Source organism: Strix aluco, chromosome 5 (genome assembly GCF_031877795.1).
Source record: "Strix aluco isolate bStrAlu1 chromosome 5, bStrAlu1.hap1, whole genome shotgun sequence".
Lineage (NCBI taxonomy): Eukaryota > Metazoa > Chordata > Aves > Strigiformes > Strigidae > Strix > Strix aluco.
In genome coordinates this window covers 61602773-61620322 of record NC_133935.1, presented here as the reverse complement: position 1 = coordinate 61620322, position 17550 = coordinate 61602773, and the positions used below count along the sequence as shown (strand labels likewise).

General features: G+C 43.3%; 1 protein-coding gene across 13 annotated transcripts in view; it reads left to right on the top strand.

Moving 5' to 3' along the window:
• The first annotated feature begins 2281 nt into the window (after positions 1–2281).
• The window catches only part of ANKRD26 (ankyrin repeat domain containing 26), a 62742-nt gene continuing 47473 nt past the window's right edge, over positions 2282–17550 (top strand). For 6 of the 13 annotated variants that reach the window (XR_012623628.1, XR_012623629.1, XM_074827566.1 and 3 more), the window contains exons 1-10: positions 2282–2671; positions 6719–6833; positions 7076–7249; positions 7361–7467; positions 7994–8131; positions 8909–9057; positions 13021–13071; positions 15882–15915; positions 15995–16067; positions 17343–17403. Coding sequence is in view for 11 of the 13 variants with exons in the window: in XM_074827566.1 (XP_074683667.1) it covers positions 2469–2671; positions 6719–6833; positions 7076–7249; positions 7361–7467; positions 7994–8131; positions 8909–9057; positions 13021–13071; positions 15882–15915; positions 15995–16067; positions 17343–17403 (1105 nt within the window). In the remaining 2 variants the exon portion in view is untranslated. Of the gene's footprint in view, positions 2672–6718; positions 6834–7075; positions 7250–7360; positions 7468–7993; positions 8132–8908; positions 9058–13018; positions 13072–15633; positions 15916–15994; positions 16068–16177; positions 16212–17342; positions 17404–17550 lie in introns of those variants that run through there. The other 7 variants (XM_074827557.1, XM_074827560.1, XM_074827558.1 and 4 more) reach the window with 7 other exon arrangements.

Below are 17550 nucleotides of genomic sequence, written 5' to 3'. Positions count from 1 at the left end.
CAGCAAAAGGGTTTTTTCTGTATTATTATTTTTGTTGTTGTTATTTTATTTTAGCTCTTCCTTCTAGAGATCAGGTCTGAAACAACAGAACACCGCTAATACACTGAGAATCAACTAATGAAAGTGACTGTACATCAGCCACTCTGGTAAAGGACATACAACACTGCCAGAAGCAAGCAGGCTTTAGGATTTTAAGAGCTGTACTGTTATTAGTGATGAAGGAGAAGAAAATATTTCAGAGGGCTGAATCTCCTCCCTAAAAAGTGGCACTAAATTCCTGTCCCGTTGCAGTAAATATTTTCACTGCTAATCACAGTGAAATGTGTCCCTCTGTTTTAATAAGGTTTTGTTTGCCATCTCTCCATTTTTCACAAATCCATATCCGAGAAGCATATGAAAAATAGGAAAAAGTGTTCTGGCAAGATGTTCCATTAGCCAAATAATCTAGGGTGTACTGTACTATGTCATTACCTCAAAATCATATGGTAGCTCGTAGTAAGGTCTCACCACTCTGAACTACCTAGCAGCACCGCTGATTTTGCTGATTAAGGATACCAATTAAACGCGGACACCAGAGTGAAAAGAGTAGGCGTATTTTACTGGTGATAACCAAATAATGTAACAGGGTAACACAGAAAACATGCAGCAAGAAAAGGCAGAATAATGCACTTAAAGCAAACAAATAGGAAAATACAGGGTAATGCATCAAATCATTTCTACATGAGAGGGAGAATAGTGATTAAGAAAGACACATCACCACTTGCATATGTTACCATCATCCAGATCCGCAGTCGCTGGGGAGCCCCGGTTACAGCGAGGATTTGGACCTTTCCCGTCAAGTGGGAAGTCCCACGCGGTGCGTCCACCCGTAGGTGAGGCTTCCAAAGTTGCTGCAAGCGGGTCCAGGTTTATATAGTATTGAATAAACAAGTCCACCTGACTATGGTGGAGTAAACATCTGGCTTCGCTCTCCAGTTAGATTCCCCCAGAGCCTGGCCAGGGCTCAAGGAGGAAGCCAAGGGAGTTTCCCTGTTCATCCAATTTTGACCACGTTCTTTTCAAAACAAGGCCACACATCTGGTCCCAAGGCCGGACAGCTGGCTCCAATAGCCCGGTTAACTTGCCCCTATGCAAAGAAGGATAAAAATATATTCAGGATAGACATGTTTTCATTACATTCATTATCAGTAATGAGTATATGGTATCTAAGCTACATCTTTCATCAATGAGCATACATATTTTGCTAACGGTCACATACTAAGTTAGCAGCTTCAGCTCGGGGCCTGTTGTTCAGGCGTCAATTATTTCAACACCTTAGCATTTTTTACGTCAGCATAGGTGGTTTGTTATAACCTAGCACAATACCTACTGGCACAATGGTTATGGGTTATAAAACATACAGGATTCATCCATAGGTCAACTCTGGCTTGGGCCTGTTGTCCAGGCCTAGCACTTCAACCGCTGCAGCAGGCCAACATTGAGAACGATTCCCAACTGTATCTATGTAACAATATCTATCCCGAAGCTGTGACCTGTCTTTTGACTTCTGTACCATGTTTCCGTACAGTCAGCGTGCGTGCGTTTGTACTCTTTTGTGGCGGTGCCAGCTCCGCCACATTTACCGGAAAGTAACTTTCTGATTCTGTCATGGGTAAGGCACGTAACTAGGCGATGTCTGAGGTGTCCCCCCCATCCCGTTTCCTACTACACAGACCCTTGCTCTTTGCTCCTTTGGCATCCATTCACCCAAGCCGAATAAGAGCACTCAAGCAGCACTGCTAAACAAACCAGGACACAAATTTCATGGGAGAATTATTTTATCCGTAACTCTCTGATGACATTTTCTCGTTCTGCACTAAACGCACTGGGTCTGCGCAATCTGCTTTCAGAGGAAACTATGCCGAGCCGCCCCACGCTCTCGCAGCGCGGCAGTGCTGCTGCCAGGTTCATGAGCGCCCCACGAGCCTCCCACGGCGATCCGCGGGCGCTCTGGGGGGTGCGCTGTCTCCCTCGTCACCCGCCGGGGCTATCGCTGCTCCCACCGCGCTCCGCGGAGCCGCAACCAAGCGCCTGAGGGGCAGAAAGCGACCTCGCTCACACCCGACACAGCTCGCACCCGCCAAACGCTCACACGGGCCGACCAGGACCAGACCCCCACGCACACGCGCGACCGCTCCCCGCTGGCGCCCCCCGCCCTTCCATGACCGCGCATGCGCGGGCCCGCCCCCGCTCCCCGGACGGGGCGGGTCTTTCCCCGCCTGTCGCCGTCCCGCCGCCGTTGTGACCCTACGGGCTGCCGCCGTCACCGGGGCAGCAAGCCGCTGCCCTCGGGCTCCCGGCCCGCCGGCGGTTCGCTCCGCAGCAGCCGTACCGCGCTGAGGCCGCTGCCCGCGGCCCGACATAGCCCGCCGGGTTTTTCCCGCCGTCGCTGCCCCGAGGCGGGACCGTGCCCGCGTCCCTGCCGCAGGATGAAGAGGATCTTCGGGTTCGGGAGGAAGAGGAAGGGGCAGCCGCTCTCCGGCAGCGCCTCCCTGCCCTGCCCGGCCGGTGCCTACGAGCTCCGGCAGAAGGACCTGGGCAAGCTACACCGTGCGGCCGCCAGCGGCGACCTGGCCCAGGTGCGGCAGGGACTGAAGAAATACGGCGTCGACGGGCGGGACAAGGCGGAGCGGTAGGCGGGGGAGCAGCGCCGGGCGGGCGCGGAGGCGCGGGGGGGGTGGTCCCGGCTGCAGCCCCCGGCGGCTCAGCGGCCGCCTCGCTGCGGGGGGCGGGAGGGCTGGCTCCGCAGCCGCGCTCCGCCCTCGGCTGGGTGCGGGAGTCGGGCTTGTGCTGCCAGAGACCCTTGAGTTCGGCCTGGCATCCAGCTGTCGCCTTACCCTTCTGGCTCCGGCCTCCTCAGCGCCTGGAGTCGCATCTCCTTGCCTGGGGCGCAGGGGTGGAAGGGAGGTGGCCGCAGCCTGACAAAGGTGGGCTGCGGAAGGGGCCTCACGGCCATTCTCCAGCCACGCTTTGAAGTCACAGCGCAGTCGCCGGTATCTCGGGCATCTCTGAGGGCTCAGCGTGCAGACTTAGTAGCTGTGCTGGGAAAGCTGCACTGCCTCAGCTGGGAGTAACTGAAGGAGAGGTAAACCCTGCAGTTAGGAAAGAGTTACAGCACAGAATAAACGCGGTGTTTATCGATGCTGCATGCGCAGTTGCCTTATGTGCCTTTTGGGACTGTGGCAGCCAAAGCAACGCTCTGCTCTTAGGTGGCCGTTACTTAGTTGCTTGCTCTGAGGCTTTGGTACTGCTAATCAGTACTTTGGATTGTAAGATCTGGGCAGTGACGTTCAGGAGAAGCTGCTGCTTCTGGGAGGTGTTCTTGTGCGGGTTTTTGAGTCAAGCACAGCAAGTATATGGCAACTATGTCTGAAGAAGCAGCCTTGGGCTGCAGCGTAGCTCCTAGTGATGCATCATAAGCGTAAGTGAATCAGCTGAAGTTTTTGGGTCTTGTGTGTGTCAACACTTCAGTGCCTTTCCCAGAAAGACTTGGAGTCAAAACCTTCATGATATTCTGAAGAGATGCTGGTTTTCTCAGAGTAGCTTGGCTTCCTAGGCTGTCTATCCTGAAGACTGGACTTCTGCCAGCCAGCTAGCTTATTGCCCTAAAAACACCTAAGACCACCAACATTTGTAAGAGAAGCAAGGAAGAGCACAGTAAGCATGCACTTTAGTAATGTGGGCTGTGTGCCTGAGTGTAACCAGTCAGTGTTTGTTTCTGTAGCTGGAGATGGGGGATGCAGTTTAAGGTGGGTTGAGGGCATTTTGTGCATGCTGCAGCTGCCTGGGTCAAGGTGCTCAATGGCATTTATGGAAATAGCTGCTGAATGTTTCTAATTTTTAATTCTTACTCCTTGATCTTTTACTGTGGCTGATTCAGTCAGTCTTCAGGTCTTAGCAGACCCTGGTATGAAATTTGTCTAGAGTTTGCATTTTAAGTTCATCTTGTCTAGAAAGCTTTGTTTTCTCTGGAAAGGCATCCTTCTGTGTGTTATGCTATTATCAGTGTTGTAACTGGGCAAATGAAGTAACAGACTGTAAAAAAAAAAATAAACCAAGAGACGAGGCAGTGTACGTACAATAGTGCACTACGATGGCTTTGGCATGATAGTGCCCCATGCTGTAAAGCTTTCCTGAGAGGTACTCAGTGGACAGAGTCTGCCTGCTTGCTGCAGCCTCTGTACACTATACCAGCCATCAGGGTTGCAGGCCCATCTCTGCCCTCTTAGTGCCTGTGGCATTGATGTTGTCCTGAGTGACCACCAGATGCAATTGTGTTTCAGAGCTTCATTGTGTCGTCCAGGGACTGGAAAAGTTGACACCGTTGGAAATAGAAGTGCAGAACAGGAAATGTGGGAAGTAATGGTTAAAGTGTGTGCATTGTTCGTATGAATATCTGAGTCCTGCTCCTCAGGATTTCCAGAAGAAAGATCCTGCACCAGGGACATGGCAAGTATCATACCTACAGGCTCCTTCCATAAAGTGGGTCCTGAGGCTGATAGGACCTCCCCAAAATGCACTTGGAGCAGCATCAGTTGGGAACATACAGTTTTTCAGAGGTGGCCTAGCAAAGCCTTCAGCCTTGCTGGAAGAGATTGGCAAAACTCAGCACAGAGTTGGAAGCACTGTAGGCGTGATGCTGACTAGTCATGAATCCTGGGTCAAAGCTAATCACTGAGAGAGATTTACCCCATCAGCTGCCTGTCAGAATGAACTCTAGAGCTTTTCATGGATTAGCTTGTAGCTGCTGGGTTGTCAGCTCAAGTGCTGTTGAAAGTGGTTGCCGCCAACCTGCTGTTTCCCTGTGGTTTCCCAGTGGGGTTGTTCTGCAGCTGCTCAGGCATCAGCAGTTCTTTTCTACCCCATGGTGGATCAGGGTGGGATTGCGGCAGCAGCAGGAGGAGCAGAGTCTGGTTAGGGTCCCCAGGGCTGGGTGGCAGAACGGCTTTAGTATTACTGGAGGCCTCTTGTGGGGAAGGCAACTGTGAACACTCTGATGTTCTCTGCCAGCCTGTTGCCTGAAGTGGATCTTCTGTGGATCAGCAGGCCATGCTACAAGCAGAGCCAGCTCCTTTTCTGTTGGCAGACTGAGAGGCTTGGTTGAGGAGGGCAGCAATGAGTCTGCAGGTTTTTTGAAGGCTGAAAACTGTTTGCAAAGTTGGTAGTGACTCCTTCAGCTTTGTCACGTTTCTGAGTGGTTGGTAGTCGCAGCTTTTAGGAGACTGTGGAGTCTTTCATAACCAGTCCTGGTCAGCTTTCAGAGAATCTCAGTCAGTCACTTCTTCAGAGATGAAGGATCCTGCATACTTATATGGGAATTTCTCAAAAAGTGACGGTAGTTGCTCCTGAGGGACTCTTCTGTTGGTGCTTCAGTCTGTTCCCTGTCTGTAGCAAGACGTTACAAGTTCTTTGAAATTTTGTGTGTTTTTCTTGTCCTCGTCCTTGTTACCCTGGAGGAGGCTCATCAGCTGCCCTGTAACAAGAAGTGTTTGCATTACAAATTGCTGTGTTTCTGCATCACATGCCACTGCATTTGTGTACCTTTCCCTTCCCACCATCCAATGAGCCCTTCTGCTCCCCGTCTCTCAGCAAGGTACCAAAACAATTGCAAGGTTAGTTGAGCTTTCCTAAACACAGAGAAGGACCTACCCACAGTGATTTGGTTCAAAACTAGTGATAGCATTCCCCTCGGCTCTTGAGGAACTGCAAGATTTTTATTGCGTCACCTTCAAGGGGGGAAGGTCCCGGCTGTTTTCTAGCCTGTCTCCTGCTCTGTTGGGACAGATGTCCTGCAGAGCAGTGGGCACTTTGCCTTGTGCACAAAGTGAAGCTTGTGTTGCTTTGTGCCTGTGATTTAGGGGGAAACACATGCGAGGACTTTCTGGGTGCTTGTGTCTTCGGGTGTAAGAAGGCTGGTTAATTCACATCAGATCTGTGATGTTCTGTGGTTTGAAGGAGCCCTTTTCATTCTGGCAAGGCTTTAACTTGAAGAAAATGTTTTATTTTCTTATGCTGGTCATGTATTGTGGAAATACAATATTCCCTCCTCAGAGGGGACTTCCTCTGTAGTAGGTTTTTTATGACAATGATAGTTATACATGTCAGGAAGGTCAAATATTACTTTCCTGTAGCCAGGATTACAGTGTTCTGCTGTCTGATTTGCTACATGTTATCAGTGGCACCTTGGTGCAGTTGTGTTCTTGCTTTTGCTGCAGTAGTAAGCAAGCTAGAGAAAAAGCAGAAATTCTCAAAGTACTGGGAAACACTTACTATAAAACCCATCTCCCACATCTCTGATACACTTCTGGCACGTGAATGATCACAGAAGAACTTAAGGATTTGCCTGCCATAGTCCTCAGATTCCCAAGCTTTGGTCTCTGTTGCTGTGCCATGTATGTAGTCCTGCTGGAGACAGTGACCAGTGCCCAGGCACGGTAAACTGTTTGTGCAGATTCAGTTCTACAGTTGAAGGAAATGTCACCTTGCTAAGCAGAGGTTATGGAGGGGTTTTGCTGGCCAACCTCAGGCATTTGGTGTGCAACTGCTGTTACTGGTAATGGAATGGGAAATCTTTTCTTAACCTTGCTTTTCGCAAAGTGAAACTTGTGATCGTATATCACAGCCTGAAATGATTTCTTTAGTTGTCTGTCTGTGCTAATTTAATGTATATAATTTTTAGGACACCTCTGCATCTCGCTTGTGCAAATGGTCACGTGGATGTCGTTACATATCTAGTAGAAAACAAGTGTAAGCTGAATCTTTTTGACAATGATAACAGATCGCCACTGATGAAGGTATGTGGAATGTGTTATGTTCTCGTAAGTGGGGCTTATTGATTATGCACTTAATTATGTATCTTGCAGGATTCTTTACATAGATCTGTGTAGAAACATGCATATTGTCATTGGCATGGCATAGACATATGTTAGCTAATCTTTGAAGATGCTCTTATTTTCCAGCATTGAGAAGCTGGTGGAATTGTAACAGAGTGAAATGTAAAAGCTGGAAGTATTTCCATTTTCTGCGTTGTTCCCAGGCAGCACAGTGCCAGCAAGAAAAATGTGTGGCTATTCTGCTGGAGCATGGTGCTGACCCAAATCTGGCAGACGCTGACGGCAACACTGCCCTTCACCTGGCTGTCCTGTCTGCTAGTACAGCTGTAGCGGGGCTGTTACTTGAGCATAATGCCAGTATTGATGCCCAGAATAAGGTAAATTTTTATACTTGTTAAGGAAGTTCTTTCAAAAAGTTTTACGAAAAATCCTCTTGAAGGGTTTTTTGACTTTGATTTTTAACTTGATTTATTTATCTGCCCTTTCAGGAGGGATATACCCCGCTTCTTCTTGCTGTCTCTGAACATCATGAGGAGATAGTAGAGTTTCTCCTTAAAAAAGGAGCTGATGTGCATGCTCGAGATCAGTGTGAAAGGTGAGGAGTTTGTGAAATCTCTACATGGGATCTTCAGTATTCTTTAGGTTGCATTGATGAGGGGCATGGGAATCAGCTCTGAAAAAAAAAAAACAAACAGGAATCCTCACAGAAGGAGCTATTTCTGTGTGACTTGTGAAAGCAGGTCTGCACGTGGCTGCTGTCTCAGCTCAGTGGATGCTTCCTGCATTGAGGATTGCAAGAAGGCGCTGTCTGCGATGGCCCTTCTGGCAGGAAACGTGCCCTTAGCTCAGCAGCACTGCCTCAACTCGAAAAACCATCTCCCGCATGGCAGCATAGTTTGTATGTAAGTGTTGTCGATGTGCAAGCTTTGTCTGAAGACTGGACGTTCGATTGTTTTGATTACCTTTCCCTTTTTATTGTTGCTCTTAATGAAAACTGCTTTTTCTTTCTTTCATTTTAAAGTAATGGGGAAAATACTTTTTTTGGAGAGCAAGTAGGCACAAAAATAATGACAGGGTCTGTGTGAAATGATCTGTTTCATATCAAATTTTGGATGTTTCAGAACGCCACTTATGACTGCTGCTTCTGGCGGGGAGCTTAATGTGATAAAAGTTCTTCTTCGCTATGGTGCTGATGTTTCCCATAAAGACACTAACGGTTGGACAGCTGAGGATTATGCTGTTATTCATGGATATTCTAGGTAAATTTCGAACTTTATCGTTAGAATAAGTTGTCAGTTATCAGTGTGGCTTTTGAACATTTTTGGTAACGGTACCAAGGTTTAATGGTGTGTTGAGACCTGTATTGAAGCTGTACTGACATCTCCTGATATGTATTGTTCCTGTGTCTATTGTTATTTTGGACGTTGAGGAAAATTTTCATTCAGATTTCTCTGTTGTATTTCAAGTTTTGTTGCCAAGCTCACATCTGCCCAATATAAACTCTAATAAGTGTCTGCATCCTACAGTTATCCAGAGGTGCAATTTGGCAAACTGAAACGTATTTAAACCCTCTCCCCAGACCAGCACCATTGTCCTTACTGGCCTCCACTACAATGACCAGGAACTGCCAGCCTTTTGTTTCAGAGGAGATCTAACTGATATCCCTTTTGTTAAAATCTTAAGCAGTATTACTCGTCTTATACATAGCTTTGTACCTGTAGGTGTTCCTTCTCTAAGGTGGTTATGTGTGCTTAAAAGCTAGGTTGGAAAAAATGTACCAAGCAGGAGTTAATAACTTTGTAGGTATGAATATGCATCTATAGAATGAACATGACTGTAGTGAATATTAAAGTGTGTAACAGTCATGCAGTAAGTTCTGTGTGTATTACCCTTTGTGAATAGATATGAGTATATGAATTCATATGGCTATGAATATGTGTAGGATGGATAATAAGTGGCTGTTAACTATTCTGTTAAATGGTATAGGCAAGTATGTGGTTATTTTTACTAAATATATTTCCTCTTTCTCGGTATAGTCTTAGTAAACAACTGGCAGAATATGCAGACTGGGAAAACACAGGAGAAGCTTCTGCAGGTGGTCCACAAGGCGTCACAGTACTTAGCACTCCTCACCGGGCAGGAGCTGCTGGCTTTACACTGGGTGCACCTGCTGTGGACAGAGGAGGTAGGATCCTTAACTGTGGAGGAGGTCATGAGGAAAATTAGTGGCCTTTTCTTTAGGTGGTTTGCATTGTTGATGCTTCCTATGTTCACCATTGACTTTAGTGGGAGGCATCAGATGGAGTAGCACAAGAAGTTTTGTGAACGTACTTGTTTGTTGCTAGTTGGAGGTTCTTCTTCTCAGGCTGTGAAGGCAGTTGGGATTTGTGTGCTACATGCCCACTTATAGGGTTGTTGCCTTCTGCCTGTCAGATTGCCCATCTATGTAAGTTTTCCTATAGAGAGAGAGAAGGGGAACAGAGAAGGAATTAGAGGAGAGTGTTTTTGTTCTTCAGGTGTGTACTTTTACCTATAGATGGCCATTCAGATTGTGAAAATCCAATTGCAAAACCAGTAGGTTCATCCTGAGTAGCTTTTCATCTTTCTGTAGTTGAGGAGCAACAGATGAGTTAGCATGAAGATGCATGTCTTGTTGATTTCCACCGAGTTTGTGTGTCTTTGTTTAATATCAATAGTTTCACCTGCACTAAGCTCTTTGTAGTGAGTCATCTTGTTTCTCAGCATCAGTTACAATTCCTTCTGTGCACGTGCTTGTGGTGGTTTAGTTCCTGCCGGTGTCTGAGACCACGCGGCCGTTGCCCCTCCCCCACAAGGGAGTGAAATACAAACCCCGGGGCTGAGATAAGGCAAGGTTTAATACAACAGTGCAACAGCAACACAACAAACAACAACAATAACAGTAATAACAATGAACAGAGCAAGATATCTACCGATACAGCAGTGAGAAGAGCGATGGCATAACACACGTGTTAACTGACTCTCTCACGCTGCTGCGCTCTGGACCTGATGTCAGCATGGTATATGAATAACCCGGCTAGAGCTTCCCCCAACTGCTGGGGAAACTTAACCCTATCCTGGCTAAACCAGGACAGTGCTATAGAGACATATTTAGGAAAAACTGTCTTGGAAAAGTAACTTTGTTAATAACAACAATGCAGTGTCTGTGTATACTGTATCTTCTTGGACATAGTTTGATTTACAATAAAAAAATGGTTTTCTTCCACTTCCAGTAATTTTATGAAATAAACTTTAAAAAAAATCCATTTTATCTTGTGATCCGGAAAAACAATTAAATTGCCTTGTGATCAAAAAATTAACTCCTTCAGTGAGTTTTTAAAATCCAGTCTATGCTTATGAGCTCACATAGCACCAGAGGAATCTTAGAAAATTAATATTTTAATATAAATGAAATTGTTTGTCTTGTACGTTATATCTCAGGCCCTACAGTGGGAGGTTTTATTCTTTCTGGTTTCTTAAGGGTGTTCTCAGAACACCATGTAGCAAATGGGCAGCAGACAGTGTTCAAACACAGTTCATTACTTCTTTTTTAAATATGTTAAGAATATGATCAAAACGTGGGACATTTTTCCTCATTGACTTTTCCCACACATGGGAATTTAATTTAGAGCCAAACTTTCTTCCTTTGACTTGGGAACAGTTACTTTGGTCTAGTCGGAGATTTGTAAAGTTTCTTGATAGATCGAAGGAAGAGATTTCTTTTTCTTTTTTTTTTTTTTTTTCTTTTGTTTGAAAGGGGTTGGTACAGATAGTTTAATCGGCAAAATGTTGCTTTCATCCAAACAGCAGTAGCCTCCTGTGCGTGTAGAGAATTGCTGTGGTACCAGATTATAATGAGTTACTTTAAAACATATGGCTTGAAGAATAATACTGTTGTGTGATTCCAAAACTGACATACCCTCAGGGAAACATGAGTTCTAGAACGAAATAATTTGCCCCATTCCTTGAAAACTATACTAGTGCTAATGTAAGTCCCAAATGTTATGGGAAATCTTTACTTCTCTTCATTTGAAAAGTAAGTGTGAAGAGAATGTTATGTGGCTTAAGGACTTGGGAGAAGAAAGGGTATACTCTGTTTTCAGTCTGTTTCTAGGAGGGCTTGTGTTTCTGCTCAGTAGTATGAATCCCTTTGTCCTTGTGCTCAGTCTCTTAAAAGATGACCCCAGCATGTTGAGCAAGAGAGATTAGTAGCATACAGGGAACATTTATTGGCATTATTTCTGCAGTCTCTGGCTTGCACCCACAAAGCACAGGTCTGGCATCATGAGAGTCCCTTTGATATGGTGCAGTAACAGGCTTTGAAGCCTCTGGTAGAGGAGAAGCTGGGATGATCTTGAGAGACCAGAGAAACACTCACCACGAAGTCTTTTTCTCTTTTGCTCTTCTGTACTATTTTTCTGTGATCTTCAATGTTGTCCTTATTCTTTTTGCTGCTTTTGCATTTGTTGAACATTTCTTCAAAATATTCTTCTCTAATGAGCAAGTCAGCATATGTAAGGAAGTTGGCTTGTGCTTGTTTGAATGTTTACTATTTGTCAGAACATGAACCTTTTTATTAATCACAAACAAGTTTGCAAAACCTCCAAAGGAATGGCTTCCAGCCCTAGCATATTGAATGACAGACTTTAGATTTGAAGTTGGAATTTCTTTGGCAAAAAATAATAATTATGCAATTTTTCTAAAGGCAAGGATTCAGATTTCTAGTATGTCTGCAGTGGCAGCTTTTTTTTAGCTACTGCACTGCATATTAGTGTATTGTTCCTTCAGTGTTTCCCTGAGTCCTTACAGAAACTGTTGTTTTTTCATTGTAAAGCTCTTAGAAAATAATTTCTTTTCTAAGTGCTTCAGTGTGATTTACATCTCCTGAGGTCAGGAAAAGTTGTCATGTATCACCTTTTAAGAAACCTGGGAAATAGAGAAGGGATGAGAAACCATCTTGAGGTCCTTTCTTAACTCTGTAAATGTATGTTTTTGATAGGAGTCCTTTTGCCACATGTATTCCATGTATTTGTGGTAAAATCAATATAAGCAGGACTCCCTTCTGCTCTGAGACAAATGTTATGGCCTTGTCACAAAGAAAATTGGTGTCTGGTAGCTGCAGTAACAGAACCACACCATTCATAGACTTAAAATATAAAATTTTACTAAGTAGGATGGGTAGAGCAGGTAGATAGTGATTTATATTCTAAAACTTCTGTTCCACAACAGATGTGCATACGCACCCAAACACACATGCATGACTCTCACATGAGTCAATGCACCCATTTTGGTCCAGTTGTGGCCTGCCCTGTAGCCCTGGGGGAACAGGGTAGTCATTCTGACTGCTTGTCCCATCTGTGTTCTGACTGGTGGCATAGCTTCTGTATGTGAACAGTTCAGCATAGTCAAATCAGTATAAGCAGGACTCCCTTATCTTCAGACTGAGGTGGAAGGGGCCTGTGTTTGTATCTGGCACCAACTGACACAACTTTTAAGGTGAGCTGGTTTAAGGCAACAAGTTTCTGAGTTGCTTTTTTAGTAAGCGATAACAAACATGCTAAAACTGTAACTTGAGATGGGCGAGTGTAAATAACATTGTGGCTCAAGTTGCATGGAGGTGTGAGCAGTGAGAACGAAGACTTCCTGCAAAATTTCTGGATAGCGTATCTCCAAAGTTTAGTTGTTGGCAGCTAAGAATTTTTGGGATGCTTAGAGGGAGGGTTTTTAAGTGTGCTGTATGTATAAAGCACTCTAAAAATATGAAGGAATTGCATTTGCAGTCTCTGCTAGATGAGGACTAGTCCAGTTGAGGGAAATATAAAGTTGGCAGTAGAGTAAATTCCTGATAATCTGTTTCAGTATTTCACAATAGTGGAATATGGGTATTTTACATGGAGCAAGTAGATTAAGTTACACTGTTTGACACTGTCCCTTGAGCGTAGAGTTCTGCAGATTGTGATTGGTTTTGTTTCTAGCACTTATAACTGTAGAGTAGGCTGATAGTACATTCCCTCATTGTTATAACTTTGTTGGTGTACTGCTTATGTTTTCCAAATTTCTGGGAATTGAAATTTATTCTGATGTCATTGTTTCGTCTGTCCTTTCCATGCCTTTTCCTAAATGGATATAGGAATGCAACAATCTCCTAACCAGACATCAAGAACAGGAAAATCAAGGAAAGGTATTCTATATAGCATTTCAAATATGAGATATGTTGTACAATGTACAAATATTAACACATCTATGATGTTTATAATTCTGGAGGTCCCCATTTGGATTGTTTTGGTTTTATAAATTAGAGAGCAGGCTGTGGGCACTTTGTGTTTGCATGTTTTTCATGTGTCCTTTATTATTGGATGGTTTGCTTCGTGCCATTAGTGATAGTAAATAATTTTTAAAAATTTTTTTTTTAATACGCTCTTCTGTTACTCCAAAATGGAAATGCACTTCAATTAAAATGGAAACAAACAATCTCCAGAGACTGCTTTTCTAAATCCTATTTCTATGGTAGGGCATCGATGTCTGTCTGAAAGCTAGCTCATGAACTTTCTCTTTTGCCTTCTAAAGGACAGTGTGACCTGGTTTTGATCATTGCTTAAAGTTACTATACATTGAAAGCAAAAGTTCAGATAACTTACTCAGCTGGTTTGATTAATTATAACTGTACTAATTGAAAATATAACTGAAGTCACCTGTCAAAAGTTTATAACTGACTGCTCTACGCTATCCACCCAGTTTGAAGAGACAAATTTTTATTCAGCTTGGGAGGTTAGCAGGTAGATTAGACTGCTGGTACTGAGCGAGTTAACAGAATACTGTGGTATGTAAAGCTAATTAATATTTTTAAATATTATGTGTTTTTAATAAGAAACATTAAAAATCAGTGACTGTGTTGGTATTTTAACTGTTTTAGCTTGTCCTCACACTGGTATCTTCAAGCGTCTAGGTTTTGTCTACATGACATGTCTACACTGAACATGTACACTGTATTTCATTGTCTGAAAGCCCAGTTCAGGTCAGGAGATGTACTCATCAAAGTTCCCACATCAACCCTGTCTTTAGGATAGACAAAATTTCCGTGCTCGTTTGTGGTTTACTGGTAGTAGAGGAGATGTCTTCAGGCATGATATGCCTTTGTTTTCTTTTCCCTTTAATGATTTTGTCCAAGACCTCTGTTTGGTTGTCATCATGCAACTTTATGGAAGGTCACCAATCTCCTGTTCATAAGCATCTTCATTTTGTTATGATAGTTAACAAGAATTAGTTATCGAGAACTTGAAGAATGCTGAAATAGCTACTATGTGGAGGTTATATTTGTTTGTTTTTTTCCTTCTCTCTTGGGAATTGGAGAGCCCTTTTATTTCATCTTAGTTGTTGATAGTTGAGAGGTTTTAGCACTTTTGAAGCTGGATTCCTAGAGTTCAGATTTCTGTAGTATATAAGTGATGTGCTAGAGTGCACTCTCATCAAGTTTGCAAATAGCCCCAAACTGGGGAGATCAGTAGATATGTTTCAGGGCAGTGCTGCCATTCAGAAGGACCTTGACAAGCTGAGTAAATGGACTGTCAGGCCTGTTTTATGAAACTCAGCAAGGGCAAATGCCAAGTCATGCACATGGAAAGGAGCAACCACTTGCTGCGAAGCATGCTGGGACTGCCTGGCTGGAGAGCTGCTTTGTTGAGAAGGCCCAAAGGGTCTTGGCAGAGAGTGAGCTGAGAGTGAGCCAGCACAGTGCCCTGGCAACTGAGAAGGTCAACAGTATGGTGGGCTGTATTAAGAGCAGCATAGCCAAGAGATTGAGGAAAGTGATTGTCCACCCCTGCTTGGCACTCAGTGGATTGTGTCCAGCCCCCTGGGTATAATTTTAAGCCCCTAGTGCAAGAGAGATTGGTCTTTCAACAGGGAGCAGGTTCTGTGGAGGACCATCAAACTCATCAGGGTCAGAAGCACCTGCCTTTTGAGAAGAGACTGAGGAAACTGCGCTTGTTCAGCCTAGAGAAGACATGACTTTGAAGGGGACCTAGCAGCAGCTTCCAGTACATATTGAGGAGAAGACAAAGCCAGGTGCTTGCTAGTGGTGCAAAGATACAAGAGGCATAAATGGAACCTGGAGTTTCTAATTGGATGTGAGAAGCTTCACCACAATAAGGACAGTAGAACAGAGAGGTTGTACAGTCTCCCTCCTTGGAGGTATTCAAGACCAGACTGGATAAAGCCCTAAGCAGCCTTATCTGACCTCATAGCTGAGCCTGCTTTGAGGAGGCAGTTTGATAAGAGACTTCCTGAGGTCCCTTCTGACCTGATTTACCCTACGAACCTACGTGCAAGTTGCCTTCATAACACTGATTGAAGCTGGAAGTGTAGTATAGAATGCCCTGGTTATGCCCCTTTTGTCTGTTGAATACCCTTTTTTGGTGCAGTGTAGAGAACTGCTGGTGATTCTTCTACCTGAGGACAAGCTTTAGATCTTGATTATGCTTTTTGATTTTTCTTTACCTTTTCAGAATAAACTGTAACTGGGTAGAACAGCAGATAGTGTAATATATAGCATAATGTTATACAGAAAGTTACATAAAATAGTAAAATCTCTGCATGTGATGGGTACTCGTGTGTGTAATATGAGTACTCCGGAGTACTCATATTTACTTACTGTTTTGCTAAACCGCCACCATTTTGTTAACTGTTTACTATCATAGCATATTCATACTATGGTATTTTTTTAGTTTAGAGATTTTTTTCTTAAAATTCTAGGTATAAGAGTCCAAAGGAGATATTACTCTGGTCCTTTTTTGTTTTCTTTTTTTTTTTTTTAATTCAATGTAGATTGCAAAAGCAGTTTTGGAAATGCGTTCATTCATGCTGTCTTGTGTTGAATTGACTACCCAAAGTTTCATTCTGTTATGACCTGTAGAGCTGTCCGTGTTAAATATGTACTGGTTCATTTTTAGCATGCCAAATCTAATTTCAACATGTCAATTGATGTTTGAACAGCAATAGATGACTTTTCCCAAGGAGACTCGATAAGGTGAGACTTAAAAAATATTTAATACTTACTTGAGGAATGATTTGAGAGATACAGTACTCATTTTGCTTTGCTTTTTAAGAAGCTCTGAGAAGGAGGGAAGCGATGACAGTTGGCATACTTCTGAGGAAGAAGAACTTGATTTTACCCCCAAGGTATGGTGCATTTACAGGAAAAATGTCCTGTAAAAATAAGTGATTTGAAGGCAAGTTTTCTGTGGGATTGAAAGAAACCGCAGTTCCAGCCAATATTGTTTTCTCCTTAGAAGCAGTCTCTGTCCTGCCAGCCTTTCTTCTGCTGTGAGTTTTTCCTAAAAGACCTGTAGCTGTGGCAGAGCATGCAGTAGATTTGTGGTTTGGGGCAAAAGAGCAATAGGTGATGAGATAAATAACCACATTGTTTTGTTTGTTCTTGTTCATTTGAGTCAGATTTGCAGACCCTGAAAGTTTGTAATTTACTATTATAACCTATTCTGTTCTTTTCCAAACACTGTTATTGTTTCCTGTAAATTTGGTGATAGAATCCTAACTGATAAAGAAAAAGGGCCTTCATTTATCAAGATCTACTGAAATCCTTCATCACCTAGTTCTCCTTTTCTCCTCATCAGGTTCCTCAAGAGCGCTCAATGGATGAGTTACTCAAATAGGTTGTCTTTTTTCTTCTATGAGATGACATTCTGTGCTTGCATGTAATCTCACGCTGCATGTTTTCCCTCTTTTTTTTGAATGCTCCAGTAGTATTCTTTTTGTCAGCTATGAGCTCTCACATCTACTGGTTTTACTAATATTCTGAAGAATTATCGACTTCTGCAGTGATGTCTGGAGCATCTGTTCTGTTGCACTGGGATTCTGTAGTGATGAGGAACCTGAGTGTGGTAGTTCAATCCACTCTCTAATGCTGGAGGTGCAATCATGTTTAGTTTTAACATGATCTCATTTTCTTGCACTGATTTAAATAGAAATGATGCATTTTTCTGGAATGACTTTGAAAAGTAGGGATATTTTGGTAAGTGTATTTGCAGGGACTAATTTATGCATTAAGTCTAGGGATCTTAAGTTACTCGTGTTGTGCACATTTGCAAGTAAGCATCCTGAAACTGTGATCTTAAGTATAGGTGAATTTTGCTTAAGTGTTACAAATTTTAAAACCAGATTTTTGGAACTATTATGCATGTAGATGTAGTCTTGGAAACAATTTGCAGAAGGATGCCTTCACAGGGTTTTGAGGTGAAATACTCACTGAATTGCATATGTGAAGAGTGTTTGTGTGGTTAGAAGTATAGGATGGAGCCAGCACCTGAGCACTATCAAAAGGACAACCTGGGTGTATTTACTGTTCAAGATTTGATGTGAACAAAGGAGTTGTTGTTGTTGTTGTTGTTTTTAAAAAAATATTTTTTTTTTTTTGCTTAAATAAATCTTTATTTACAGAAGCTGCAGAAGCCAAACTTGACACTGTTAATGAATGCTTCACAGCAGTTCAGGAAAAACAGTAAGCTATTTGGAAAAGATTGCATGATATGCTGATACATAAAAGTAGACTTGCTAAATAGTCTTTTTATAATTTTTTTTCTATAGTAAATAAGAAAAGTAGCATTTTGAAAACACAACACTTAGTCATTTCAGAAAAAAAATGAGT